Source organism: Sprattus sprattus (assembly GCF_963457725.1).
Source record: "Sprattus sprattus genome assembly, chromosome: 14".
NCBI classification, from domain to species: Eukaryota; Metazoa; Chordata; class Actinopteri; order Clupeiformes; family Clupeidae; genus Sprattus; species Sprattus sprattus.
This window is the reverse complement of record NC_137912.1, coordinates 6,783,235-6,800,734: the sequence shown is the minus strand read 5'-3', so window position 1 is coordinate 6,800,734 and position 17,500 is coordinate 6,783,235. Positions and strand designations below refer to the sequence as shown.

General features: G+C 44.9%; 1 protein-coding gene across 1 annotated transcript in view; it reads right to left on the bottom strand.

The window, feature by feature from the left end:
* The window catches only part of ppfia2 (PTPRF interacting protein alpha 2), a gene marked incomplete at its 5' end in the record, with an annotated part of 182,637 nt that overhangs the window by 55,530 nt on the left and 109,607 nt on the right, over positions 1–17,500 (bottom strand). The window contains one exon of the mRNA XM_080851365.1: positions 5,314–5,415. Coding sequence (XP_080707491.1) covers positions 5,314–5,415 — 102 coding nt within the window. The remainder of the gene's footprint in view (positions 1–5,313; positions 5,416–17,500) is intronic.

Here is a 17,500-nt window from a genome sequence, read left to right as displayed (position 1 = left end):
AAAGCAATACAATTAAAGGCATGTTTTGAATGTAATCATCCTCATCATCATCATCTTCATCATTATCGACCCAATACAGTAATCAGTTTAAGTAGTATTACATTTGCAACTTCTGTGTGTTAGTTAGTTACATGTCAGTTATCAGAGTGACGCTTAACAAGCACCAACGTCATTACAAACAATACAAGCACTGCCATTAGCCTCCTCTTACCCGTCCCCTCTTCATCAGCGTGAGTGTAATAATCATCATCATCATCTTTAAAGCCATGTTGTGAATGTAATCATCATCCTCATCATCATTATCAACCTAATACAGGTATCAGTATAAGCAGTATTATATTTGCAACTTCTGTGTGTAAGTGGGTCACATGTATAGACAGCCGGACATCCAGCGTATCAACTATCTCCCATTCATAGTGTGAATAGCTAGTTGAAGCACTGGACAGTAGCATGTAAAGCTAACCAAATGTCTAAGCAAAAGACCCTTAACTGTTCCTACCCACACAGTCACTTTGAAACACCCCAGTCAGATAGATAGATTTATTAAGGTCAAATGTGAACAGCCTGTCTTTACTTTCTCCTTCAGTAAATCCCTTTCATGAAAACAAATAAATTAAGTTATGCAATCACTTTTTCTCTACTTTTGTGCATTACTGTCTTGTGACTTCTGACGTGTTTTTTTTTGGTTTACTTTCAACAAACATTCATGTTATTACATTCATACATTCATGAATGTATATAATTTACATTCATGTATATTATATTATATTTCAATTGTCCAACTTTATTTATTGTTTTATTTCAGTCTAAATATTGTATGTGGCTATATGTTTTATCACTCATATGAAAATCCTATGCTTATAGGTTGAGGCTAAAGATGAATTTCCACTGCAGTGAACAACAACAACAACTAAAAGCAACCACATCATTCTGACATTTCAACATTTCATGCATAAACTCAAGAACGTTTATTTACAGGTGAATTCCTCTCCTTGTCAGGAAAGCTATAAAAGTGTACAAGCAGACTTAAAGCATGCACCATGCATGACAGCAGACTTAAAGCATGGACCGTAAATGACAGCTCCAGCAAAACAGCTCCAGTGGGGAAAGGCTTTCGCCTCCTAGGCCAGAACTTCAGGGTGAAGCCAAACATATATTTCCACCGCCGTGGACAATAAACATACTGTTGTGACATTGTGACATGTCATGCGTGAAGTCGATTTCCATTCCTATAAGGACCCATAAAAATGTCACAGAATGGTGTATGTTTATGTATGACAAGAGCAACAGAGCAGGAAAGATCATCAGCCCCTGGAGACAGAACTTCTATCTCCATACTACAGCCATCGCTGGCGTCAGCCACAGACAATGCACACAATTATCATCCTTAACGATGTGTCTGCATGTTAATGTAATATACTGGATACAGTATGTCTTACATTACATTACGAGCCTACATTTCCTTGCTGTCTGTCAGAGGACTCTTTTCAAGGTCAGTTGTATTCTATGAAACAGCGACTTCAAACGCGCTTCGCAATGCACACATCAAAGCTGTTTTTTGTTTCCGAGTGCGTACAGCGAAAACAAAAGCTTCACTTCCTTAACAGATCATTTTTAATTTCGTGTCATGCGTTTGGCAGAAAAGACAGAACGAGAAGAGAAAAAAAAACCTCATAATGACATTAGCCTCAAGAAAATCAATTATGGAGCCTCAGAACAATAAGACTCTTCAAACAAATTGAAACCCTCTGGACTCGGCACAAAAAGGATTATGCTAATGTGGTTAGCGACTGGCTCGGGCTACGTGGCGGACCGAATCGATTCAGGTGCAGGGTCCCAAGGACGGGGAGAGGGTACAGGGTACAGGGAAAGATGACTAACAGCAGCGGGGGTAGGCAGGTGAGTCGACAGAAAGAGCAGAGGGCAATTGGGGAGACACGAGGGGAAGATTATAGGGTGGCTAAGGGGCAGGATTGGGCAAACACTACACAATGGTTTGCACCTCAGGCGGGCAATGGACAGGGAAAGAGAGAGAGAGTGACAGAGATAGGAGAAAGAGGGAGAGAACGAGGGATAGGGAGGGAGAGACAGAGAGAGAATGATGGTCAACAGACAGGAAAAGAGAGAGAGAGAGGGAGATAGAGAGGGATAGACAGAGAGAGAGAAAGAGAGGGAGAAGGAGGGAGGGAGAGACATAGAGAGAATGATGGTCAACAGACAGGGAAAGAGAGAGAGAGAGGGAGAGAGAGAGGGATAGACAGAGAGAGAGAAGGAGGGAGGGAGAGAGGGAATGATGGTCAATAGACAAGGAGGGAGAGAGAGAGGGAGAAGGAGGGAGGGAGAGAGGGAATGATGGTCAATAGACAGGGAGGGAGAGAGAGAGGGATAGACAGAGAGAGAAAGAGAGGGAGAAGGAGGGAGGGAGAGAGGGAATGATGGTCAATAGACAGGGAGGGAGAGAGAGAGGGATAGACAGAGAGAGAAAGAGAGGGAGAAGGAGGGAAGGAGAGAGGGAATGATGGTCAATAGACAGGGAGGGAGGGAGAGAGGGAATGATGGTCAATAGACAGGGAGGGAGAGAGAGAGGGATAGACAGAGAGAGAGAAAGAGAGGGAGAAGGAGGGAGGGAGAGAGGGAATGATGGTCAATAGACAGGGAGGGAGGGGGTAGACAGACGGTGCCAGACTGGCTTTGTCCTGTCCCTTTCTGCTTTTTCCAGGGTCATGCATGCCAAGGGGGTGATGGTCTGATAATCATGCCTGCCGTCGAGCGCACAGAGGTGGCGGTGGCAGTGGTGAGGACTGCCCGTGGCTCCAAGAGCGTCTGCTTCGAGGATCCAGACAGTGTACTGAGCAAACACCACACGCTCTGAGCTCCCCGAAGAGCTGCACATTCCAGGTTCACCCATTTCTAGGTTTGCGGATTTTTCGGATTTCGGAAAGTAGAATTTCATACACAGGGGGTTCAGGAAGTGTAACGTACTTTTAGGCATTGGTACTTATGGCCTTATACTCTAACCCTAACCCTAACCCTAACCCTAACCCTTACCCTAAAAAATCCTAAGAAAAAGTTGATTCTGAAACTTAGAAACAGTATTCTACTTTCCGGTATCCGATAAATCCGCAACCCATTTCTAGGGCGACTGAGAAAGACACCGATGTCTGTGAGCTAATGCAAACCAGACCACCGTAGGATAGTACGATCACTGCAGACAGCGCATCAGTGGCAGGACCATGGCAGCTTCGCACAGACACAGCAGTCCCTCGATCCTTGTTTTGCTCTGCAGACGGCAGCATAAACTTTCATTAGAAGAACTAATGAAAGCGTCTGTTGCACTGATGGGGCATAGTGACTCTTAAAAATCTTCATTGTATGCCTGAGCTAACTTCATCAAGTTATAATGACATTATCCTTTAGCATAACAGATGCTAGATGCTAAACTGTTGATTTTTTTTTTATTACACTACTGACTGTTTTATATATTACAGTAACAACGTTACTTTGCTTACCAGATTGGATTTTTTTTTTTGCCTGTTCATCAGTGTGCATGAGCACATGATTATGACCTGTGTGTGTACAGGGCTACAGACCAAAAAAAAAAGGCATTAGCTTCTAAACCTGAAATATTAAGAGGGCAAGTACATTACTCGTGACTAGTGAATTACTAGCACAGTGCTCCTTTGCAATAACATTTCAATGTGAAATGATTTTAAATTGTATGACCTTACAGTAATGGCATTACTTCATTGACAACTTTTTAAGTTGGAGCCCTAGTGTGTGTGTGTGTATATGTGTGAGTGTGTGTGTGTGTGTGTGTGTGTGTATGTGTGTGTGTGTGTGTGTGTGTGTGTGTGTGTGAGAGAGTACTAGTTGAGGAGTTTGAGAAGCACCTGTTTCTGGGCACCTGGAGGTGTGTCAGCAGGTCCTGACCCCATCACCAGCACACGCAGCGCAATCAATCAGAGCCTGCCCCTCACACAGCAGTTCCTCTTCTCCACTCTCACTTCACACACACACACACACACACACACTCTCTCTCTCTCTCTCTCTCTTCTGTTTGCTTCCTTATACTGTTCCTCTCACTGCACCCGCCCGCCCTGCCCTCACCTTACCCTTCAGCATCCACAGCCCTCCTCCTGTTCCATCTCCTCCACTAACCCCTCTCCACTCATCATACTTCTCTTCTCTCTGTCCTCCACTCACCCCTCTCCACTCATCATCCTTCTCTTCTCTCTGTCCTCCACTCACCCCTCTCCACTCATCATCCTTCTCTTCTCTCTGTCCTCCACTCACCCCTCTCCACTCATCATCCTTCTCTTCTCTCTGTCCTCCACTCACCCCTCTCCACTCATCATCCTTCTCTTCTCTCTGTCCTCCACTCACCCCTCTCCACTCATCATCCTTCTCTTCTCTCTGTTCTCCAATCTCCTCTTCCTCTTCCTCGTCTTGTTGTCTTTCCTCAAATACTCGTTGTTCTCTTGTGACTGTTTGGTTTATCCATGCGCTATCACTCATTTCACTCTGGCCCTCCTTGTTGCTGGCCCGTCTCGCCTTCTCTCCCCATTTCTGACATTCCTTTACCTCCAGCTTCAGTTCCCTTCCTCTGATCTTCACCTCCAGCCTCCCTCCATCATCTCGTCTTCCCCCCGCTCTCTTTGCCGCGCCTGTTCATTCCCATATTTCTCTCTCTCTCTCTCTCAATATTATCTTTTCTTTTTTCCACCGACTGGTCAGCTTCCTTGGAACATTCATCCTTCCCGTCATTCTCCTCTCCATTAGGCAGTATTACAAGAGACAGCCCACCTCATTTCACAGGATAAGAAAAATGCACTTGAGCAAGCAAACTACATTAGGCGTTTGCTCATAACCAGCTTTGGGGACCAGAGGAGGCAAAGTGATAATGAAGAGCTAAAACGAGCGGATCATTTTTCCTGTCTCTCATTTGCCTGCAAATTGACTCCTTTGGTGACTCAGTCTCAATATGCTAGAAGCTTCCGTAGCCATCAGTCTAAGAGAGGTGTAATGTCCTCAAGATGAAAATGTATGCTTTTATCTGAAATAATATCCAAAGATGTCGTTTTGTATCTTTACACCGTGGGCAGGGATTGACGGAAAAGTTAATTCTGTGCTCCCAGACCAATTTCCAACATGCTCATGCTCGTCTTTAGAGATATCAGTCTGTAAAGATGGCCATTTCACAAAAATCCCTTAATATAATACCAGGGAGGGCAAGTTGCATGGAGTTTAGACCATGGAGGTATTCTAACAGTCCTCCAAAGTCCCATTGTGCACCTCTGTGGGCGTTGCACTCACCCTTGTGTTGTTCCTCTCGGCCTTCAGCTCAGAGATCTCCTCCTCCTTCTCCAGAAGGTTCTCCCTGCAAACGTTCAGTTCCTTAGTCAGGGCGGCAAACTCCTGTAGGACAAACACACACACACACACACACACACGGTCAGCATTGTAGAACAAACACGCGTGCACTTTGAATCACATACACGTACAACACATAGGGCCGAGATTTATTACGTTGCTTTGATTGGACGAGGTGAAGGCTCGCAGTGAGAGCTTGTAAAGGTATTTATAGGCGATGTTCGAGAGGGACTTCTCGGCCATTCTGTGTAAATCACGATCGGAGAAGCTTTGCGATAACAGTCAGTGTCATTGTTGCTCCGCCTGCCTTGTCCTCGTCCAACACACTCTGTGATAAATGGAAGTCTATTTTGGGGATTTCAGAAACCAACCCCTTCTTTTTTCCTCTCTCTCTCTCTCTCTGATCTTACCACAGAAGAAAGAAAAAATGACTTTATCAGTACAATCTAAAGAAGTAAAAACTCAGACAACAGAAAAGCTGAGCTGAAACTGGCTGCTACGGAACGCGTGGAAATCCGGCGGTGAAATAAAAGTGAAGAATTCAATGTGCTAATGGTAATCTGTGCACGAAACACACACACACACACACACACACACACACCACAGTAAGAGGATTGCCTCCAGAGGCAGCCACTGGACCAGCTATAGAGGGGAAAGGGGAGTCCGACGCGAGTCTCTTTCGGCACTAAACCAAATGAGAAAGTGCTGATAGGATCACTGGCACTCGGCACACCGTGTTTTTACTACCCAGTCGCCGCTAAAGGAGGCCTCATAAGCTGCTCTAGGTTGGACCCTGGCCAGCACGGCGGTGACGGAGAACTCAATTAACCCCAAGCGGCATCCAATAAAAGATTAAATATCAATGAATGTGATTTAAATGTGCGACAATGGGCATTAAGCTACATGGTTATGAGCTACACACCTAGATTTAAAGATGTGGTCGGGGTCAGGCTAGCTTTACTCTATCAAATGTTTCCCTTGTGACTCAGCTCTACCGATATCCAGAGCCACACCTCCTCAGTCCCAAAAACATGTGGTAGTCAATCAAAGGAATTGTCTCTTTTAAAATGCAGGAGCTGACACACTGGAACCCTCATCACTATAACTGCCATTCTGATGACCATTTCCCAGTCTCAGTGGGACATGTGAGACCGTTTTCACAAATCAGAAGCCCCCCCCCCCCCCACACTGAGACTCAATCAGGCATTGCCCCAACCCCCCTCTACCACACACACTGAGACTAAATCAGGAGTTGTCACACCCTACACTGAGACCAAATCAAAAACTGCACAAATACAAAAATCCTGCAGCGAAAATTGTGACTCCAGGCCCAGCCTAAATCCTCGCCTTTTGGGATCCGCCCACAGTGCTGCATTGTGGCTTCTGTACACACACACACACACACACACACACACACACACACTCTCTCTCTCTCTCTATCTTTCTCCCTCTCCATTGCAGCCTCCTCCTCTCTTCGGGCAGATGGGTAATTGATGAGGGGAGTTAAATGCCATGGAGCCGACGGGCCAATTAGGCCAGCAGGCTAGGCTCCACACACAGCCACTGGACCCGATCAAGCCCACTGACGCCGGATGCTGAATGTGTGTGTGTGTGTGTGTGTGTGTGTGTGTGTGTGTGTGTGTGTGTGTGTGTGTGTGCATGTGTGTGTGTATGATGTTGTTAAACTGTGTGTGCATTAGTGTGTCTGTGTTAATGTGTCTTTCTTTCTGTGGGTGGGATGTGTTGTTCTTCTGTGTGTATGTTTGTGTGACTGTGTGTGTGTGTAAGTGTGTTACTAATAGGGAGAGCAGCAAAATCCACAGCAGTAAGTGATGCCTTGGTCTCAGCTACCTACAGCCTCTCCCTCTCAGTTGAAGGCAAGGCGAACAGACCACTAAAAGTCAAAACCAAACCTTCAGGCCTGTCAGGCGGCCATAAATTCAACACAGCACTTGGAAATTGGGTTTGGGAAAAGGGCCAAAAGGTAAGACAGTGTAAAGATCACACATGCAGACAGGAGCTTCCTCTGACTGGCTGACTGACTGAGTGAGTGATAGGTAGGGCGGGAGTCTTCATCAAACCCTCAGGCAGTGCAAAACTCAATGACTGGGCACGGCTCAGCATGGGCAAATTATATATATATATGGACACACACACACACACACACACAGAGTTACACAAACACACAGACACACACAGAGTTACACAGACACACACATACATACACACTAACAGACACACAAACATAGCAAAGCTACACAAAAAACACACACACACACACACACACACACACACACACACACACAAACATAGCAAAGCTACACAAAAAACACACACACACACACAAACACACACACACACACACACACACACACAAACATAGCAAAGCTACACAAAAAACACACACACACACACACACACACACACACACACACACACACACACACACACACACACACACAGCAAAGCTACACACACACACACATATAAGGCAAACTTCCCTTCCTCAAGGACAGCACAGCTGCATGTGTGAGTATTGATCTGTCCCTGCTCCTGTACCCCAGAGTTCCTTTAGTTACGCCTGGAAAATTGCACATGGCTAACATTGGTTTGGCAGAAGCTGAGGTCAGACAGCGTCCTAGCTCAATATGATATTTCACAAGATATGCATTGAGATATCGATGTTGCCTGGCCTTATTAGTGTTACAGTGCACAAGTCTAGAGATGCACATCGAACTCCTAATCAACTCCTGAAGTTGAACTCCCACTGCAAATATGCAAACATACTCTGGAGCTACAAAACTTTTTTGTACACAAAAACAAACAACTAGGGACGTTTGTCAAATATCCAACAATCTCCCTAAAGGCTACACTTGAAGAAGCACGTTCAGAGAGTGATGGTATGATATTAGATGGTGGTGGGATGATATAAGTAATTTGTTCCTGTGTTATGAAGCCTCACTGAAAATCATAGGGCTGTTTTTCTGAGGTACTGCTCCTCAAGTTATTGCGGTCTAGCAGGTCACATCAAAGACATAGGGAGCGACAGCCGTACAAAAGGACCTGTGCTTTTCTAACGCAGCCCAAGAGAGCTGTAAAATCAAAGACTATATCAAAGACATCAATATCTCAGTCTCTGCCATCGAATCTGAGCCGACAGAACCCATATGCCTCCAATGTGGAGCAGTCATGGCTTGAACCATTTGAAGGTCAAAAGGTCAGGTCATATGTGTAGGCAAGTGTGTAAGATGTGTGTGTGTGGGGATGGGGGTTGCCATGTTAAATCTCTTGAGGGACACACACACACACACACACTGCTGGGTGTGAGTGATGACATCATTACTGATTTTCAGCCGCATGAAGCCGGACAAATATTGACATCCTTCTGTTCCAATTTAAAGCCAAACACATCAGCTCACATAGTCAAGCATCCTCACCCAGAGACCCTCGCATACACTCAATACAAATAAAATAAAATAGAAAAAAGCCTTTTTTCGTCATTGTATTTGCATACAAGAAAATGTTAAGACTTGCAGACACAATAAGACTTATCATATCAGCACATGCTGAATAAACTTCCAGTTCTAAATAAACAGTGAAAAGACAGGATGAGGATCGGAGCCACTGATCACTGATCAGTTATCAGACATCTAGCTCTCCTCAAAAATACAAGAACTCAAGTCTGGGTAACACTGGCAATCTGAGTCCAGCAGTATTTCAAAGGCTCTACACTCTAAGGTGTAGTGATACAGCCAGGTTCAGGTAGTGATAAACTCAATCATATTCATATTGTGCCTTAAAAAGCTTGAAAATGTCAAGCCTGAGTGTTAGAAATGTAGAGTCGTTAGCCGTGAGCTTTTTTAGACGTTTGAGGCACAATAGGAATATGATTTAGTTTATCACTACCTGAACCTGAACTCTGGATATCACTGGGTTTGTTTAGCAGAGAGCAAACAGCAATGCGATGCCAGTCACCATTCACAATAATATCCCAGGTCAGCGAGGTCAGAGGGGTTTAAATTGGACAGATTTGGCCTGCAGCTGGGACATCAACATTAGCATCTGCCGTGGGTCAGATGTTAGACCTGCCATTACCACGGAAACAGGCGAGCATACGATGAAGTGCCCACACAGGGAAACACAGAACACAGCGGCTAGAAGCAGCAGGTGAGAATGCTGCCAGGAAAATCTATAGTGAATGTATAGTTTATGGTATGGATGGGCTCCACAAGTCATGTGACCTTTACTTCGACATGCCTCTGAACACATTCAGAGCAAAGTATATATATATATATAAATACACACACATACATATACTGTATATACAGTACTGTGCAAAAGTTTTAGGCAGGTGTGAAAAAATGCTGTAAACTAAGAATGCTTTCAAAAATGAAAGTGTTAACAGTTTATTTTCATCAATTCTTCATAAATGAACAAAATGCAGTGAAGGAACAGAAGAAAATTCTAAATTAAATCAATATTTGGTGTGACCACCCTTTGCCTTCAAAATAGCATCAATTCTTCCAGATACACTTGCGCAGTTTTTGAAGGAACACGGCTGGTAAATTGTTCCAAACATCTTAGAGAACTAACCACAGATCTTCTGTGGATGTAGGCTTCCTAAAATTCTTCTGTCTCTTCATGTAAACCCAGACAGACTCGATGATGTAGAGATTAGGGCTCTGTGGGGTCATACCATCACTTGCAGGACTTCCTGTTCTTCTTTAAGCTGAAGAGAGTTGTTAATGACATTGGCTGTATGTTTGGGGTTATGTTCCTGCTGCAGAATACATTTGGTGCCAATCATACGCCTCCCTGATGGTATTGCATGATGGATTAGTATCTGCCTGTATTTCTCAGCATTGAGGACACCATTCATCCTGACCAAATCTCCAACTCCACTTGCAGAAATGCAGCCCCAAACTAGAAAGGAACCTCTACCATGCTTCACTGTTGCCTGCAGACTCTCATTATTGTACCTCTCTCCAGCCTCCAGCGAACAAACTGCCTTCTTCTACAGCCAAATATTTCTAATTTTGACTCATCAGTCCAGAGCACCTTCTGCCATGTTTCTGCACCCTAGTTTCTATGTTTACGTGCTTAGTTCAGTCACTTGGCCTTGTTTCCTTGTCGGGGTAGAGCTTTTTGGCTGCAACTCTTCCATGAAGACCACTTCTGGCCAGACTTCCCCGGACAGTAAATGTCTGTACCTGGGTGCCACTGGTTTCTGCCAGTTGTGAGCTGATGCCACTGCTTGAAATCTTCCGATTTCGAAGGTAAATAAGCTTGATGTGTTTTTCATCAGCTGCATTAAGTTTCCTTGGATGAACACTGCGTCTACGATCCTCAACGTCTTCTTCAAAAGAGCTGGAACTGCACATTTTGAAACCCCTGTCTACTTTGAAATCTTTGTCTGGGAGAGACCCTGCTGATGCAGTATAACTACGTTGTGTCTTGTTGCTGTGCTCAGTCTTACCATGTAAATGGATAAAAAATAAACATTTATTGTTTACATTTTTCAAAGCATTCTTAGTTCATAGCATTTTTTCACACCTGCCTAAAACTTTTGCACAGTACTGTATATATACGTATATCTTTTTTTTTCTTCTTCCCAAAACAACTAGGCTTTCAGTTGCTGATGGAGAATCTGAGAACACTGACTTCAGCGAATCTGAGAACACTGACTTCAGCACAGCGATGACAGGTGAAATAATGCTTCATGTTTGTGATTCAGCGCTGCATGAAAGCCTCGTGTTTTATCACACAAATAGCTCCCACCTGCCTGAACTGCTACCTGTCACAGAGGAGAAGTCCACCAGAGAAAAGGAGGAAAGAGAGAGAGAGAGAGAGAGAGAACTGTGGAGTGTATGAGAGAATTGAATGGAATGGGTAGAGCATTATCACTGTTTGTCTATCGCAGCTGAAGCTTGTTTATCGCCCTTTTAAAAACAGAGGGTGACACTGTTTCCATTCCACATGAAGGGACTGGTTAGTTGCAATAATTCCAACTTATTTATACCTAGTATAAATATATTACTTTTATTGGCATTTAAACATTTCTTGGTGAGGGCTCTTTGTTCAGACCTGGGGATGGAGGTGAGAACTCCCTTCCCCCCAGGTTTGGGACAAAGGTGTCTGCAGCCATGGCCTATTTTGAATCAATGGTAACACCCCTTAAACATTATGTATATAAGAGCCTTTCTCACTAGAGAAAGGCAGATAAGCTGAAGGTGAAGCGCTGTGAGTGAGTGTGTGACTTCAAGCCTCTGTCTCACGATGGAAACCACCATCGTTCAAGAATAAACCTGAAACATGACTGACAAAATCCATGACTGTGTTTTCCAATATATAGTAGAAAACTAATTTCTATCACACAGTGTGTCCTCCAACATTAAGCATTGTCTGAGGTCAAACCAGGTCAGGCTAGTTTTCTGGGTTGTGGTGTTCCAATTGAAGAATTGTGCAATCTACTCATAATATGACTGAAATATGAGTAAGGCACTCACAAACCCCTTTAATTAGTTTGGCTAACACAATGGATTAATAACAGGGACTTGGAAATGCATCACATTGGCCTAAACACACAAACACACAAAGCCCCCTTTGAGATGGAACAGGCTATAATTTCTATGTTGGGACTTTTAATTACGGGAATTCAGAAGATAAGTCATAGAAGCTTTCTTGTTGTTCTCTCTCTCACATACACACCCACCCACCAACACACACACACTCACTTACTCATTTGCCCACTCTCTCTCTCTCTCGCTCTCTCTCTCACACACACATACACACCGACCCACCCACACCCCCCCCCCCTCTCTCTCTCACACACACATACACACCGTCCCACCCACATCCCCCTCTCTCTCTATCTCTCTCTCCCATTCTGTGTTTTGCTTACCCCGTCACCTATTTTAATGGACACATCTAATCAACAACTAATCTAATCTAATCGCAACAGCGCAGCCTTCATCCAGGTCTCAGTCTCCCTACTAGGTCACAGCTCCTCGGCTGGCATGAGCAGACACAAACCCATAAGAGGAGCCAAATGAATCCCAGCAGCTCATAAAATCATTATGTGTTTGTATCCACCCGCATACACTTTGCATATATGCCGATATATACAGCAACATCATGCATGTATAAAGCACCTGGAGGTCAGGGGGATGTTGCCCTATTTACAAAAGTGTATTATGAATACGCATAATCAAATGGAGCATCACTACTGCGGCTTAGCTGACTGACAGCACTATACGGTTACACACACACTCACACACACACACAGACACACACACACACACAGACGCACACACACACACACACACACACACACACACACACAGACACACACACACACACACACACACAAACACACACACACACACACACACACACACACACACACACACACACAAACACACACACACACACACACACACACAGACACACACAGACACACACTGGCATTTCCATTGAGGGTAACATGAATAAGGATGCCCCCTGCTTTGGCTGTCTGGGCCCAGCAGTGCATGAAACAACATATCAGGGAGGCCATTGCGGAGGATGGCAGCTGCGACCTTATCGGAAGCAGCAATCATTTTCTCATATCCTGCTCAAGCATGCCGGTACACATGAACATGAAGTGCATGCATTCTGAATGGCGTAAATGAGAGACAGCTATCGCACAGAGCATCAAATCTCCTGTAGTCTACAGCATTGGATACTTCACGCAGAGGGGAAGGGTGGAACGATGTGGATATATATCACGAATAAGAGGAGACAGAGAGAACAAGACAGGAACAAATGAAGTAGCGAGAGAGAGAGAGACAGACAGACAGAAAGAGAGATGTGTGATGTGTAAATACATTCTGAAATAGAATTCTGAAAAGCATATTGGCTCCTGCAACAACACCTTTGCTTTGCTTGATGATATTTCAACGTCTCAGACAAACCACGTCAACAACAGGTTCACAGGAAGCCTTCTCCACCCCTCATCAGTTTCATCACAGCACCCTATGAAGCCCCAATAAGTGGCCCTTACAGGGCACAATGCATCACCCAATCGGGGCCCCTTCGCCACTGGTGGGGGTAGACAGTGACGCGTCTGGCTGGCACCCTGCCCATGCCCAAGCTGTGCCAGCCAAATCCAAGCACTCAGCGCAAAAGGTGCAAGCACTAATTAAAAAGTGTTGATTAATGACAAAGTCTGCACTGCGGCGGTGCCAGCCAACTAAAGGGAACGACGGGTGTAATTACTGCACTTGGCAAGGGAAACGAGGCCACGCAACCCTGGCAGACAGACAGAGAGACGAGAGACAGACATACGGACGGGAAAACACAAGAGACACAATCAGACAGACAGACAGACAGATGGAGAGAGGGAGATCAGACAAAAAAAACACAACGCCAACATGAGAACTACTTTCACTCTGTATGAATTCAGTTCACTACTGCTCACCCTACTGGTAAGCATGGGTGTATAGTAAGATTAATACAGAACAGCAATACAAATAAGAAATACAATTTAATGTGCATTCAATTACTGAGCACAGATACATACAGGGTAGTGTTGAGTATATTAAAAGACCATTAATACATATATGTAAAGAAGACAAATGCTGTTTGTTTAGTTAGCTCAGCAATTCGGAATGCTTATATGAGGCTTTACTGGGCCTCCTCAACTCAGAGCCTGAACTAATGCTGCGCCTGATTACATGGAAAATGTGAAATGGGTGTGTCCTATGTAGTGCGTGAAATGTTTTGATATCTGTTCCTACTAATGTGTTACCATCATTTTCCACACATAACATCAGGCGGAAACAACAAGCAGAAAGACAGAGCAAAGCCAGAAGAACAGCCCAACTGTAACCTTCATTAACCAGCGTAACCTTTGATGTGACATCACGCCGCCCAAGGTCTCGCCAATGCAGCGACTGTAACCATGTTAATTGCTTCCCCCGCCGCCTCACTACAACCCCCTGCCAACTCTACACCTGGCCTGCACGCGTATACCCTCGTCACAGTGGCACAGCGCCAGCTGCTCGCCCGTGCCCATGCCGTGCAGGTGTGTGCTCCAATTAAGACCCCGCGATGAACCCACACGCTCCGGATGAACCCACACACACTCCGGGTGAACCCACACACACACACACACTCAGGCAGGCCAGGACTACCACATCCCAGCAGACACAACAGCAGCCCACAATGGGAACGCTAAGGCTCTCTGAATGAATGCTAATGCCGAACAAGGCCTGTTCTAGTTTTATGCAGTTTTATGCAGACGAACAGACACACAGATGCTTGTGGAAGTCTCTTTTGACAGAGATGTGTGCCTATACTGTATGTCGAACTGAAAAAACAGCAACATGAAAGGATACTCACAAAGCAACGCTAACATTGAATGCATGGGTTTCTACTCAGAAGCACAGAGCTAGGCCCGTTGTCCACAAACATCAGTCTTCTGCATTAGCACTGATATAAAGAGATTCTTTCCACAAAAATGCAGAAGGGAAACCCACACTGGTTTTCACACCGCACTCCAGTGGGGAACCCGTGGGATAGCACAATCTCCCGAAAGGACATATAAAAGTTCTCAGTGTTCTTTAAGAGGGAAAAAAGAAAAGAGGCAAAAGTAGTGACAGAGGAAACTTTTCAAAAACTCACAGAGAAATTCTAGAGAAACAGAAAAAAGCGAAAATATTTTTAGGTCAAATCTGCGTAGGTTGTGTGACTCACAAACAACTGCTTTCCACACAACTGCAGCTAAAAGAGGAGACGCTCAACCATCCTCCTCACGACTCTAATTGAATCAATCAACGCACAGACAAGTTCGCCAAGGCATCAAATTCCTCCAAGCGGGCTCTCCTCATTCTTAGATCAGTCTCGGGCACAATTACACGGAACCATGATCTCTCCCACATCTCCGGAGAACAAACAATGAACAGCAGATTTTGGGTACCTATCCTCACTTCGATCCTGTCTGTTAAAACAGTTAGTGGAACAGACAGGGCATGAAGTCCACGCCACAGTGAAGAGATGGAAAGGCATAGGGGATGAAAAACTGGTGATAAAGCAGTAGTTTGACTTCAGGTATTCTGTTATGGTTTGTTGTAAGAAAGAAAGAAAGAAAGAAAGAAAGAAAGAGAGAAAAAGGGAAAGGAAAAGAGAAAGACCCCCACAGCTTCTCTTCACTCATCTGCCACTTCTGAACTGTTCAAATCTTTTATCTTTCATTGTTGAAACCATTCGGTGGTATGCAGTGTGCTAATGCTAATGGGTGTGTTGACATGTGAGTGTGGTGCAGTGTGCTAATGCTAATGCTAACGAGTGTGTTGACATGTGAGTGTGGTGCAGTGTGCTAATGTTAATGCTAACGAGTGTGTTGACATGTGAGTGTGGTGCAGTGTGCTAATGTTAATGCTAACGAGTGTGTTGACATGTGAGTGTGGTGCAGTGTGCTAATGCTAACGAGTGTGTTGACATGTGAGTGTGGTGCAGTGTGCTAATGCTAACGTGTGTGTTGACATGTGAGTGTGGTGCAGTGTGCTAATGTTAACGAGTGTGTTAACATGTGAGTGTGGTGCAGTGTGCTAAAGCTAACGAGTGTGTTGACATGTGAGTGTGGTGCAGTGTGCTAATGTTAATGCTAACGAGTGTGTTGACATGTGAGTGTGGTGCAGTGTGCTAATGTTAATGCTAACGAGTGTGTTGACATGTGAGTGTGGTGCAGTGTGCTAATGCTAACGTGTGTGTTGACATGTGAGTGTGGTGCAGTGTGCTAATGTTAACGAGTGTGTTAACATGTGAGTGTGGTGCAGTGTGCTAAAGCTAACGAGTGTGTTGACATGTGAGTGTGGTGCAGTGTGCTAATGCTAACGAGTGTGTTGACATGTGAGTGTGGTGCAGTGTGGTGCAGTGTGCTAACGAGTGTGTTGACATGCGAGTGTGGTGCAGTGTGCTAGTGTGTGTGTTGACATGTGAGTGTGGTGCAGTGTGGTGCAGTGTGCTAACGAGTGTGTTGACATGTGAGTGTGGTGCAGTGTGTTAGTGTGTGTGTTGACATGTGAGTGTGGTGCAGTGTGCTAGTGTGTGTGTTGACATGTGAGTGTGGTGCAGTGTGCTAGTGTGTGTGTTGACATGTGAGTGTGGTGCAGTGTGCTAGTGTGTGTGTTGACATGTGAGTGTGGTGCAGTGTGCTAGTGCGTGTGTTGACATGTGAGTGTGGTGCAGTGTGCTAGTGTGTGTGTTGACATGTGAGTGTGGTGCAGTGTGGTGCCGGGCTTGGCTGGGGCTAGCTGGCATTGAGGCCACCTTCCGTGACTGAAGCACACTCCAGCTGAGGAGACTCACTCCCCCGGGACAAGAGGATGAACAGCTGGGTGAAAGGCACATAGCACACACACACACACACACTGAACACACACACACACACACACACACACACATAGCACACACACACACACACACACACACACATACACAGCACACACACACACACCACAGCTCAGAGGCACAAATCACATTCAGCAGACAGATAAGTTTGACAGTGCAGACTTATGACTGACTCACGCAATTCAGTTCAGTTCAACCACTCATTTCCAATACTTTCAATATTCAAGAAGGTCATCCATGAGCATTCTACAGATATACACACACACACATACACACGCGCCCACACACATACAAACGCGCGCAAACACACAAAAGCACACTGCACGCACACACACACACACACACACACACACACACACACACACACACACACACACACACACAACACATTCATTCATTATCTGTATACTCACAATTTCACTGAGATTACATCATCCAAACAAAGCCCCCTGCTTCCTGTCATTTGGACAAGGTAACACTGACTAGGCAATGAAAAGATGGCGGTTAGGAGAGCACATCCCTGTCCCTATTTGAACAGTCACGGAGAAATTAAGTACAAAATGCACAGTAAATAACAGCAATGCAGGGAGAATGACAAGGCCTTCCGAGTACAAGGTTATCGAGAGAAGACAGTTGGTTAATGAGATGTGTAAATGTCTGGTTATTTTTTGTGCTTTTATATGTTTGCTTTGAAATTCCATTTCAAGGCTGAGACAAATTTCATCGAGCCGACTAATTA